The sequence below is a fragment of the Crocuta crocuta genome, unplaced genomic scaffold, assembly GCF_008692635.1.
Source record: "Crocuta crocuta isolate KB4526 unplaced genomic scaffold, BGI_CrCroc_1.0 scaffold408, whole genome shotgun sequence".
Taxonomy (NCBI): Eukaryota; Metazoa; Chordata; class Mammalia; order Carnivora; family Hyaenidae; genus Crocuta; species Crocuta crocuta.
The window spans coordinates 3,530,392-3,543,851 of record NW_027527444.1 but is presented as its reverse complement, the minus strand read 5'-3'; the positions used below and the strand labels follow the sequence as shown (position 1 = coordinate 3,543,851).

Here is a 13,460-nt window from a genome sequence, read left to right as displayed (position 1 = left end):
GCCCGCCCAGCAGGGCCCTGCCTCTCCCGAACCTCAGCACAGCAGGACACAACTCCTCCCGTGCACCTGCCTGCCTGGCCAGCCGCGCCCGCTTGGCCCGAGCCCTCACGGTTTTCACAGGCGTGCCCCCGACCCTTCTGAGGGATGGTTACGGCCACCGACGGACACAAAGCCTCACGCGCGCTGCTCTTGCCAGAACGTAATCTGTCTCACGGTGCATTTCTCCTCAGTTTGTCTTTCTCTCATTAAGAACATTTTTTCTTTTATCTTTTAAGTTTTTTTTTTTTTAAGTTTTATTTATTTTTGAGAGAGAGAGAAAAGGGGAGAGAGAATCCCAAGCAGGCTTTGCCATGAGAGCAGAACCCAATATGGGGCTCGAACCCACAAACGGTGAATCATGACCAGAGCCAAAATCAAGAGTGACGCTCAACCGACTGAGCCCCCCAGGCACCCTAAGAACATTTTCTTTAAAATAATGTTACAAGGATGTCAACCTGGGGTCCCCAGAGGGCTCAGTCAGTTGAGCGTCTGACTTCAGCTCAGGTCATGATCTCAGTGTTTGTGAGTTCGAGCCCCACGTCGGGCTCTGTGCTGACGGCTCAGAGCCTGGAGCCTGCTTCCGATTCTGTGTCTCCCTCTCTCTCTGCCCCTCTCCTGTTCACACTCTGTCTCTCTCTCAAAAATAAACATTTTTTAAAAAACCTTAAAAGGGTGTCATCCTATTGCTTACAAAGAGTAAAATACCCTTTTTGAAGGGGATGATTCTAGAGGCAAAGACATCAGATAACGCATTCAGTGCTGAGACCTGGAGTGAGCACCAAGCTGTCAAATGCACACCGAATGGTCTATGGGACAGTGTGCAAGCCCAAGGTCCTGGGTCTCACGGCGTGCTCGCATTTCAGTTACATCTACATATAAGTGTGGGCTGGTAACGGGTAAGTGGATTACAGAGCCGTGGAAAGTCTGATCCTCACTTCCAGTGTAGACAAAGACAGCCCACTTCTTAGGCACAAGTGTGCTAAGGAAGCCACAGTGGCCCGGGGGTGTTTCCCTTGCTTGTGGTGACTTGGCCTGTGACCCGCCACGTCCCTGGTGTTATTCTGGCAAGCTACTATTAGCGGTCACATTCCAGAAGCGTGGTAACCGACGGACAGTGCTTGGAACACCGCAGATGGTGCTGGCTGCCCCCTGCGAGCTGGTTACCTTTCCTTTGCTGCTTTGCGGATGGGGGCAGGGAGCAGAGACGTACAGGGTGTGCCAAGGGCCAAGAGCAAGACAAAGCCCCCGCCTCGCGTGCAGTCCACCCAGGAGACCACGCCTGCATGGTCACTTCCGTGTTGTGGAGAGTCGCATGAAATCACTGCCCGACGCTAATAACAACACTGGAAATTGTATAAAAGCAAATAAAACTGTGCTTCCGAAAGCAGGAATGTTAAATCACTCTTTAAATTACGTCTTCTACCTGCTTGTGAAATTAACTGATCTTTCACCCCTTGTCTGTCGCACGTTCGCTCCTAACATGATTTCAGGCTCCTACCTTCTTGCTAACATTGTTTTCCTTTTCTGAGTCCAAGTTACTTGGCTCATCCAAATACTCATGATTCCTACTTGACTCCCCATCATGCCAGCTGACAAGTAGTTACTTGTGCGCCGTCCTCACCATTGGGTTGCCTTCCAGAGGGGCAAGGACCCAGTCCCGGGCGTATTCGCTCCCCACTAACGTGATGTGTTTGCCCAGCCATCTTGGGCAGAGGCATCCCAGACCTGGGGCGGGGTGGTGGAGGTGCGGAAATGACCTAGATGCCGTTCTGCCGAGGGTCACACAAATTGAAACAAATCCACACCTGTGTGGCTGGTAGAAATTAGAAAACCGGACACCACCACGTCTGGTGAGAATGTGGCACTGGCTGACACATGGGCCGGACAAGCATTTGGGAGAGTAACTTGGCGACATCTCTTGAGGTTGAGTGGGAACATTCTCGTCTACACGGCAGTTGTACGGCTGGTCACGTGCCCTGAAGAAACTCTTGCACACCGAGTTGTGCAAGTTGGTCACGTGTTGTAAGATGTGAGTCAGAAAGCAGTACCATCGATTGCTGCAGAAACAGACGTAACCCAGAACACATAAGAACACAAAACAAGCACAGTGTGTAAATGCACAACAAAGAATGGACAGATGGTGATATATTCACGAGTTGAAATTGGTGAACCAGGGCAATGTGTACCAAGATGGAGCAGAATCTCAGGACAGTGCTGGGGGGGTGGGGGCAGGAAGAGATTGATCTATGGCTACATCAAGTTAAAAAGCATCCACAGAGCAAAGGAAACCATCAACAAAATGAAAAGACAACCTACCGAATGGGAAAAAACAAGGCACATCATATGTCTGAGAAGGGGCTAATCTCTAAAATATATAAAAAACTCCCATACTTGGGGCCCCTGGGTGGCTTAGGCCCTTTAAGCATCCGACTCTTGATTTCAACTTGGGTGGTAATTTCACAGTTCATGGGTTCAAGCCCCACGTCAGGCTCTGCTGGATCTCAAGCTAGAACCTTTTTGAGATTCTCTGTCCCCCTCTCTCTCTGCCCCTTCTTCCCACCAAAGTAAATAAACATTTAAAAAATAATAACTCAGATAACTCAATAGCAAGAGAAAAAAATAAAACTCCCACACAAGTAATCTCATTAAAAATGGGCAAAAGATCTGAACAGACGCTTTTCCAAAGAAGACATCCAGATGGCCCAAAGACACATGAAAAGATGCTCAACATCGCTCATCATCAGGAAAATGCAGATCAAATCCACGAAGAGATATCACCTCACACCTGTCAGGACGAAACCACAAGAAACAACAGGTGTTGGCGAGGACGTGGAGAAGAAGGGACGCTGTGCACTGTTGGTGGGAATGCACACTGGTGCAGCCATCGTGGAAAGCAGTGTGGAGGGGCCTCAGAAAATTAAAAATAGAATTACCATATGACCCAGTATTCCACCACTAGGTATTTATCTGAAGAAAATGAAAACACTAACTCAAAAAGGTATGTGCAATCCCATGTTCACTGCAGCATTATTCACAATAGCCAAGAAATGGAAAAAATCATCACACACACACACACACACACACACACACACACACACAACACAATGGAATACTATTTAGCCACAGAAAAGAATGAAATCTTTCCATTGGAGACAACATGGGCAGACCCCAAAGGCACTGTGCTCGGTGTGCTCGGGGCAGGGAAGTGTGCTGGAGCTAACCCAGGCAGCCCTGGGCCTTACTGAGAACGTGACGTGGGGCAGAAACTTGGAGGGGGGGGGCCTGGTCACAGGGTACCTGGGGAAGGCGGCAGGGAGGAGGAAGAGCCCGTGCAAAGGTCCTGGGGCAGGACGGTGCCTGGAGGCGAGAGGGCACGGGGTGAGCTCTGGCCGCAGCAGCTGTGGGATGGGCCACAGCACTAGGAAATGAGGCCTGAGTGGTAAGGACTCTATTTTTAAATCAGTGTTTAGGTTTTTTTTTTTAACATACATCCCCAAGCAGTTGCACGGGCTCTGGATGCTTGAGTCTTCCCCTACAAAAGTGGTTAACGGGACCTTGAAGGCTTCTCCCCGCTCACTGGTGGGGGATAAAGTCCATTAGTGGGTCATGACCTGCATTTTCTGAGAATGAAGTGCTATAGAACAGAATAAAAGCTATCGCTGTGCACAGCACCTCGCTCCAGTGCTATTGCATGAAACGTTTGTTTCCTGTGTGCAACAAAACTAATGGAGCAGAGGCATCGCTTCAAGTGGGCTTTGAATCAAACCTCTACGTGGGCTGAAGGAAATTAATTCGTGACCAGACTGGCCTTGTTTCCAGAAGCCCACACGTGGCTTCAGATCACTCCTCTGGGGCCCCTCAGCAGAGGGAGGGAAGGAGCACATTATCCTTTCTGGAGATGCAGTGGCCGGGCCAGTGCCCGTCACGTGCGGGGGAAGCACCACCTGCGAGCTGCGTGGCTTAGTCACTGGCCACCTGGACCTGTTTTCTGACCTCTGGAAGGGAGTGATTTGAAGCCTCGTAGGCTTCACAGGGCTGGTGTAAGGACTGATGATATAGAACAGAGATGCGTGTGCTTTAAAAATACAATTGCTACCCAAAAGTAAAATAGGGTATTCTTATTTTTCAGTTTATTAATCTATTTTGAGAGAGAGGAAGAGAGCATGAGCAGGGGAGGGGCAGAGAATGAGAGAGAGACAGAGACAGAGAGAGAATCCCAAGCAGGCTCCACACAGTCAGCAGGGAGCCCAATGTGGGGCTTGATCTCACAAACCGTGAGATCACGACCTGAGCCGTAGTCAGACGCTTAACCAACTGAGCCACCCGGAAGCCCTTAAAATAAGATGTTTTTTAAAACTTTAATGAGGGGTGCCTGGGTGGCTTAGTCGGTTAAGCGTCCGACTTTCGCTTAGGTCATGATCTCGCGGTTCGTGGGTTCGAGCCCCGCGTCGGGCTCTGTGCTGACTGCCAGCTCAGAGCCTGGAGTCTGTTTCAGTCTGTGACTCCCTCTCTCTCTGACCCTCCCCTGCTAACGCTGTCTCTCTCGCTCTCTCTCTCTCTCCTAGAAATAAATAAAACATTTAAAAAAAAGAAACATCTTTAAAAAAAAAAACTTTAATGACTAGCCATTATGAAACCATTTTTAGAGTGGAAAAAAAAATACCCAAAGCATAAAGTTGCCATTTTACCCGTTTGCAAACGCGCGGTTCTGCAGCGCTAAGTACATGCACACTGTTGTGAAAACTGGCACCACCGCCCACCTCCAGAACCTTGTCATTTCCCAGCAACTATGAAACTTCCTTCATGAGACTACGGAGACGGGGCGCTGCTTCCAGTGTACGGTTGTACGGGTTGTGACCAATGCGTCCAGCTAGAGGCCCATCAGTCAAGATCCGGAATGGTTCCAGATCTCCCCAAGGTCTCCCTGTTCCTTTGCCGTCAACCCCTCCCCCACCCCCAGCCCTTGGCACCCACTGACCTGCTCTCTGCATTTACTTTGCCTTTTCTGGAACGTCGTGTACGGGGGATCATACAATTACGTAGTCTCTAAATCTGGCTTTTTCTACGTAGGTTGGTGCACTTGAGACTCGCCTACATCCTCGGGCGAATCGTGTTGAGGAGCACCACTGCAGAGATAGACCCCGAGTCGTGACGCATGCACCGGCTGCTCTGGGCTGTGTCGGCTGCTGGCGATCAGGAATGAAGTGCTATAAACCCACAGTGCTGTTTGCCCACAGGGGCTTGAGGGAACATACGTTTTTATTTCTTGTGGGGTTAGGAGCATTGCAATGATAAGTGATGCAGCTAGGTGACATGAAGAGTGTATGATTAACTATAAGAAATTGCCAAAAAAAACACAAAACACTAAAATAACCCAAACAAGCAAAAAACAAACAACAGCAGCAAAAGAGAAATTGCCAAGCTGGCGTTTCCATAACACGAGGATGCTTATTGGCCCGTGCTTGTTGGCCACCCATAAATCTTCTTCAAAACGTTTGCCCATTTTTAAATTAGGCTGTGTGTTTCTTATTATCAAATGTTGAGAATTCTCTCTTTTTTTAATTTTAATGTTTATTTATTCTTGAGACAGAAACAGAGCATGAGCAGGTGCAGGGCTGAGTGACAGGGGATCACAGAATCCGAAGAAGGCTCCGGATTCTGAGCTGTCAGCCCAGAGCCTGACGTGGGGCTCGAACTCACAAGTCGTGATCGCGACCTGAGCCGAAGTCGGACACTCAGCCAGCGGAGCCACCAGGCGCCCCGAGATTACTCTTTATACACTGGATGCGAGTCTTTGTCACCTGTGTGCTCTGCGACTACTCTCTCCCGATCGGTGGCTCGTGTTTCCATGTCAGTGTCAGATGTCAGTCACTACCTTTCCGAGAGCAGAGGTTCTTGGATCTCATGAAGTCCGATGAATCACGTTTCCTTTTACGGGTTATGGTTTTGGTGTCCGAAGTAACCTGTGCCTAACCCACAGTCGCTAAGATTCTCTTCTCGATGTTCTATGATTGTAGGTTTTACATTTGAAGCCTGGGGTCCATTTTGAGGTAATTTTTACTAGGGTGCAACTTAAGGGTCGAGGTTCGTTTTGTTCATTAAATGTTTTTTTTCCGATAATGAAAGAATTGTATGCCCATTGCAGAAAACTGAAAATAGAGAAGAGAATAAAAGTGCCATAACCTAGTCATAGTGATAACCACATTCAGCCTGTTGGCACATTGCCTTCCTTTGTGTGTAATCTCTGACACAGGCGAGCTCACACTGTGTGTAACCTGTATCCCGTCCTCGTACCCACTCAGCATTTCATCACAAGTATTTGCTCATCCACTCTTACTAAACGTAGTTATTGATTTACCTTAGCTTTTTTTTTTTTTAACATTTTATTTTTAAGCAATCTCTACACCCAATGTGGGGCTCAAGCTCACAACCCCGAGATCATGAGTCTCATGCTCCACCACCTGAGCCACTGAGACACCCCAGTAAATTTATTATTTAAGTGAAATATATTTTTTGTAAATTTTATTTATTTATTTTGAGAGAGAGGGCAAGAGCAGGGGAGGAGCAGAGAGAGGGAGAGAGAGAATCCCAAGCAGATTCTGTGCTTTTGCAGAGGGCTCGAACTCATGATCTGTGAGATCATGACCTGAGCCTGAATCAAAAGTCAGATGCTTAACTGACCGAGCCACTCAAGCGCCCCATTTAGAGTTTTCCTTATTACTGAAATAAACAAACTTATTGCATAAATCTAAAAAATATAGGTAAACAAAAGAATAGCATATAGAATACGTTTAGCCATACTATTTAAAAACAACTTGCCTATATCCTTTCAGATGCTTATCTCTGGGTGTATGTATTATAGACTAATTATATGTAATCATATAACTTTTGAAATTTAGTTAACCTTTTTGTTGGCAATATTTAGAATGTGCCCTGTGTTTTTCTTTTATACATACTGCTGGAATGAATGACCTCATTCATATATCTTTTTTTGGTAATGTTAATTTTTTAAGAGAGAGAGAGAGAGAGAGAGAGCATGTATGGGGAAGGGGCAGAGAGAGAGGGAGACACAGAATCGGAAGCAGCTCCAGGCTCTGAACTGTCAGCACAGAGCCTGACGCAGGGATTGAACCCACGAACCATGAGATCATGACCTGAGCCAAAATTGGACACTTAACTGACTAAGCCACCCAGGTGCCCCTTCATCCATATATCTTTGGATTTGAGATTTTTTTTTTTTTGGTGTAGATTCCAAATAAGATCACTAATGAGTCAAAGGCTACGATCACATTTAAAAAAATTTTTTTAATGTTTATTTATTTTTGAGAGAGAAAGAGAGAGACAGGAGACACAGAAATTGAAGCAGCTCCAGGCTCCGAGCTGTCAGTACAGAGTCTGACATGAGGCTCGAATTCACAAACCGCGAGATCATGACCTGAGTGGAAGTCAGACGCCTAACCGACTGAGCCACCCAGGTGCCAGGCTACCATTGTTTTTAATGCTCCTGAATCCCCAGCTACATCCCTCACCTCGCCGCCAAGAAAGATTGGATCAGTTTACGCTCGCTCATAGTACTTGTGACTAATATATTTTGTGTGTGTGATCATTTGCTTGATGGACCATGACACCTCAGTTGGGGCTTTCCTTTGTGTGTGATCACTACTGCGGTTGAACGTGCTTACCAGTGTTCACTGTCCTTCGCAATGACCTCTTTCATGATTTGTCTGTTAGTCTTTTTCCCTATAATTTAGTATCTCAATTAGTAGGGACCCTAAGGGATATTCACCTTTAGATAGAAAAGATCACAAAGTCCTGTCAGCTTGATGTCTTTCCCCGTTTAGGATAATGTGCAAAGGAGACAAGGAAAATGTATTTCTATCAATCTTCATGTTGTCGGCCTCTTGATTCCTTGAAAAATAAGAAAAACAAAGTTGAATTTTTTGACCTTTGAATTTTCACTTCCCATGCCAAGACTTCAAGACAATTAAGATATAAATATTCCCTTATAGGTTCTTGTCCTTCTGAACCCATAATTGATACCTTATGTCGAAGTAGCATGGTGGCCCAAAAAGAGTCGTGTCAGAGAATGCAAATGCTAGTAAAAGATGGGTTGTCAGGGGCGCCTGGGAGGCTCAGTCGGTTAAACGTCCGACTTCGGCTCAGGTCATGATCTCACAGTTTGTGGGTTCGAGCCCCACGTCGGGCTCTGTGCTGACAGCTCAGAGTCTGGAGCTGCTTCAGATTCTGTCTCCCTCTCTCTCTGACCCTCCCCTGCCCACACTGTCTCTCGTTCTCTCTCAGAAATAAATAAAACATTTAAAAAATTGTTTTAATAAAAAGATAAAAAGATGGTTTGTGAAACACATTAGGGAGAAAACAAAGAAGAGAGAACATAATTTTCCTTCCTCGGATATCCTGACAGCACCACAGTAGGCCCCTAACACCACCCGAACTTCCCTCTTGGTGGCTGTCACGTGTGAGCCTCACTGCCAGCACCCGCAGGTGGCTGTCAGCACTGCGTGGACAGCCCGCCAAGAAAGGACCCATTTTGGAATGTGGGCTGAAATTAGGTTTGAGGATGTAGGTCTGTTTCATGTTTCTGAGTAACATATAATGCGTTTTATAAACAAGTTGTTAAAGATGGTCTGTTGATTGGATTACAGTTGAGCACAGACGATCTCCTACTTACCCACTGTTCCATTTACATAGTTATTTGACTTTACGATGGTGTGGAAGCGATACACACGCAGTAGAAACCACGCTTCGAATTTTGAACTTGGATCTTCCCCAGGGCTAGTGACATGCGGTCTGATCCGCTGTGATCCCGGGCGGTGGCCTCAGCTCCCGGCAGCTGTACGATCATGAGGGTCCACAGCCGAGTCACCTGCCACCGTCCGCACCCACACAGCCATTCCCATCACTTTCAGAACAGCGCTCCGTACATCACAGGAGACATTCGACTTTGTCGTCAAATAGCCGTGTGGTAGGCGATTCTGCCCAAGTGAGCGTTCCCACACTCTCAGGGGGCGCTGAGCTGGGCTGGGATGTTCGGTAAGTTAGGTGTATGAAATACATTTTCTACCTATGATATTTTCTTCTTCTTTTTTTTAATGTTTTATTTATTTCTGAGAGAGAGGCAGCATGAGCAGGGGAGGGGCAGAGAGAGAGGGAGACACAGCATCCGAGGCAGGCTCCTGGCTCCAAGCTGTCAGCACAGAGCCCGACGCGGGGCTCGAACCCACGAACCGTGAGATCATGACCTGAGCCGAAGTCAGACGCTTAACCAACTGAGCCCCCCAGGCGCCCCTGGCACAGGAAGAGTTCTTGAATGACGACACTGTTACAATCCTTCAGCGAATGTGGAGAAACTTGAACCTCTAAAGAAGTTACCGCGCTCAGTGTTGTGCATCTTCTCTTTGTTCCATTTGTTCATAGGGTACGCGGGCGGGGAGCGGGTGTGTTCGAACCATGTTGAGCAGTTTGTGCAGAAGTTTGCTTAAGGAAAACAAGATTTCTAAAGCTCCAAATTTGTGAGCTGGATAATTTTAAATTAGAATTCGATGTGTTACAAAATATTTTTTCAGTTTGGAAAAATGTACTTTATATTTCTTTTTTTTCATTAAAAACATTTTTTTTTATTTTGAGAGAGAGAGAGAGCATATGCACGCGCACACAAGATGCAGAGGAACAGAGAGGGAGAGAGAATCCAATCAGTGTGGAGCCTGACTCAGGGCTCCACCTCATGACCTCGAGATCATGAACTGAGCCAAAATCAAGAGTTGGATGCCTAACTGACTGAGCCACCCAGGCGTCCCACACTTTCTATTTCTTGTAAATATCTACTCTTTTCTTTCATTTAAAATAACTGAGTTGAGGGGCACCTGGCTGGCTTAGTTGGAGCATGAAAATCTTGATCTTGCAGGTGCAGAGCAGACCCACTGAGGCCTCTTAAACAGTGCCGGGTGCATGTCACACCTAAAGGCTGTGACCCAGCTAGTAATTTGCAATTTAAAAAGATACGCCTGTTTGGACGCCCAGCGTCTCCACTTAATCATTTATTTCATCAGGGCTGCTGCTCTCAGAAGCTCCCAGTCTATCAACGGTGTTAAAACAGAAATGAGCTTTGGGGACCAAAGAATCAACTTAAGCGCGTGTTACCAGGCTTCTGTGTCTTCAGTGCACGCAGAACCCCCCTCCCCAATAAGACCAGGCTGTCAGCTACGTAGGCAAGACCTCGAGCCGCAGGGGGGCTTCAGCAAGGACCCCCGGCCACTCCGCGCTGACGGCCGGTCGTGGGTCCACGCTCTGGTTTGGAAGAGCCCCGTGTGTAGACCACTGTGCGGTACGTGTAACCGCGTGGAGGGCTGAGAGACAGAGGCGAGGGGGTGGCCTTTCAGGCTCTGCCGTTAAGGACCATTGGTGACAGAGGGGCTGTCCCAGGCACCCCGCCTGCTTTGCCGAGCCCACGGAACGTCTCCCACCTCCCGGGGAAGGAGGCAGAGACTGACACGGCAAACACAGGGAGGCTGTGATCTCTTCAGAAGGCGTCATCTCAGGGCTTTGAAGGTAAACGAGCACGTACATATCGCACACGCAGAGTGCTCTCAATAATTTTAGAGGCATCCTGCGTCTCCGGTGCTTTTTGAAGCTCCCACAGATACAAAATGCCGTCGTTTTCTGAGGCACCAGGTAGCGTATTGATCTAGTTGGACAAAGAGAGCAGAACTTTGAAAAATTACCCCAGCACACACTGCTTTCATCTCCAGGCAGCAAAGCATCTTTAGACTCTGATTAAATCACCTTGAGACAAATGGAACAGCTCTGGGGCTCCCAGCAGCGGGGCACCCAGGGGTCTCCCTGGTGTCTTTTGGCTTCAGGAGCTTGCGTCTGAGAGTCAGAAAACCGTGGCCTCACACCCCGGCCCTGTGTTCTCGACTCTATTTTCCTCCACTGCCCTTTTGCAACGATTTTTTTTTAATGTATATTTACTTTGAGAGAGAGGCAGAGAGAGAAAGAGAGAATCCCAAGCAGGCTCTGCGCTGTCAGCACGGAGCCCGATGCGGGGCTCGAACTCATGAACCGTGAGATCCTGACCTGAGCCGAAATCAAGAGTTGAATCGGACGCTTAACCGACTGAGTCCCCCAGGCGCCCCGCAGCCACTGTTTTAATGTATATAATTTATCTCTGGTACCTGACCGTCTCACCGTCTCTCCTCCTAGGTCTGTGCGATTTGGGGACCAGACAGGGCTCCCCACATCCCAGCCTCCAGGACATCAAGGAAATGGGCTCAGATTGTGTGTGTGACCAGGGCGGGGCAGGGCACGGCCAGGTGAGGGGGGCGCCGCGGCGGTGGTGCGGTCGGTGGCCCCACAGGTCAGCTGCTGCCACTCTCCCCAGCCCTCCCGCCTCTTTTCAGGCCATCCTGGGCGTTAGTTTTAAACTGAGGTCACTGCTGTCGCATGTTTTGGGAAGACTTCTTATTCAGGAGTGCGCCCCCTGCCTGAGGCACGTGGTTGGAAGGGGGGAAGCAGCCGGGGCAGGGACCCCGTCCATCCTCCCTGGTGTCGCTGGAGCCTGCGTGTTTGTGAAGAACTCTGTTCCGTGGGGTGTGGTCTGCATGTCCCACAGTGAAGTTGAGTCCCCAGCTGCCCCAACCCCAACCCCGGAACCCACGATGTCGTTCCTCGACTTTACGAAGCGCTCCGCGGACATCTGTACAGTCACAAATCCTTGCCGTGATGCCACAGTCACCAGTTCAGAGCCCAGGGCTGCCAGGGGTGCAGGTGCTGAGTCCCGGGTGGAGGACCCCGTACAGCGGGAATAAAACCCTCCACACACCCAGGTGTCCCCCAAGAAGGGCCGGAAGTACACCTGAAGAGATCGATTAGGAGGGGGCAAATCATTGGTCAGAATGGAAATCAGGAGCTCTGTCTTTTACTTCCCATAGTTCAGATTTGTGGAGGATTAAGAGAAGTGTGACATAGGGCCCCTGGGGGGCTCAGTCGGTTAAGCATCTGACTTCGGCTCAGGTCATGATCTCACGGTTCGTGGGTTCAAGCTCTGTGAGCTTGTGCTCTGTGCTGACAGCTCAGAGTTTGGAGCCTGTTTCAGATTCTGTGTCTCCCTCTCTCTCTGCCCCTCCCCTGCTCACGCTCTCTCTCTCAGAAATACATAAAACATTAAAAGTTAAAAAAAAAAAAGAGAGAGAGAGAGAAGTGTGACAAATCCTGACACAGAAACTCTCTCACAAACCGGTGGTAATTTGCTTCTTTTAAGATTAGCACTTTTTCTCATTAGATGTAGGAATTTTGTACTTTTTCTCCCTCTGAGATTGTTCACTGAAATATTTATCTTTAAGATGAGTTTGAGTTTAGGACTATAAATCATATTATTTCTTTAAAACTTTCTTTTAGAGGAATACATTGTAAAACTCATGAGATTTTACCATAAAAATGTGTCCCGTTTCTAAATCAACCTGGCATAATAGCGTGAACTACATTTTGTTAAAAAAATTTTTTTTAATGTTTGTTTTTGAGAGAGAGAGATAGCATGAGGGGGTGAGGGTCAGAGAGAGAGGGAGACACAGAATCCGAAGCAGGCTCCGGGCTCTGAGCTGTCAGCACAGAGGCTGACGCGGGGCTCGAACCCACAAACGGGGAGATCATGACCTGAGCCGAAGTCGGACGCTTAACCGACTGAGCCCCCCAGGTGCCCCTCATGAACTGCGTTTTACATTGTTATTGTGCACAGTGACTGAAAAAATATTCAAACAAGGTACAGCCTCCCTGGTAAGTAACAGCTTGCTCACACCTGCGGGCAGCCAGGCAGAGCACGAAACACACTCCCCTATAGACCCCTGAGCTTCCGGTAGGAATTGGCCACCTCCCGCCCCCCACCCCGGCCCCCGTGACTGCGGAGGTGGGGTGGGGGCCCGTCCGCATGAGGGAAGAGCCGCAAAGTGCAGTGTGTGAGAACAGCTAGGAAGGGACGGGAGGCCAAATAGATAAACGTGGCTGAATATGGGTCATGTGCAGCCAGGAAGTGTCAAGTTCGAAAATAATTCCCAAAACGTTTAGCTGTGAGTTGATTGTTTGGGGCTTTGAATGGAATGAATGTTCCCGAAGGGAAGCAATTCCAGCTGTGGACGGCTCCCAGCAGCCAGGGCCGAGACTCTGCAGGGGTAGGCAGAGGCAGCAGCCAGCCCGGCTCCACTGCTGGGGAGGGGGCCCCAGGTCTCACGGGAGAGCGAGCAGGGGCTGCGGCTCCGAGCGGGCCCCAGCCGGGCTCTGCCACCACCGCTCCTGCTGGGTGGGACTCCGAGGCCGGCAGAGGGCAGGAAAAGGGGGTCAGGTGCGCCCGGCTGGGGGCTGGGACACCAGGCTACTAGAGGCAGGACCCGACGTGATCGGTTAGGGGGCTT

General features: G+C 48.8%; 1 protein-coding gene across 1 annotated transcript in view; it reads right to left on the bottom strand.

The window, feature by feature from the left end:
• The window catches only part of RBM33 (RNA binding motif protein 33), a 152,012-nt gene that overhangs the window by 127,418 nt on the left and 11,134 nt on the right, over positions 1-13,460 (bottom strand). Inside the window, 1 exon segment of the mRNA XM_077761688.1 lies at positions 3,337-3,396. Within this exon segment, the coding sequence (XP_077617814.1) occupies positions 3,337-3,396 (60 nt within the window).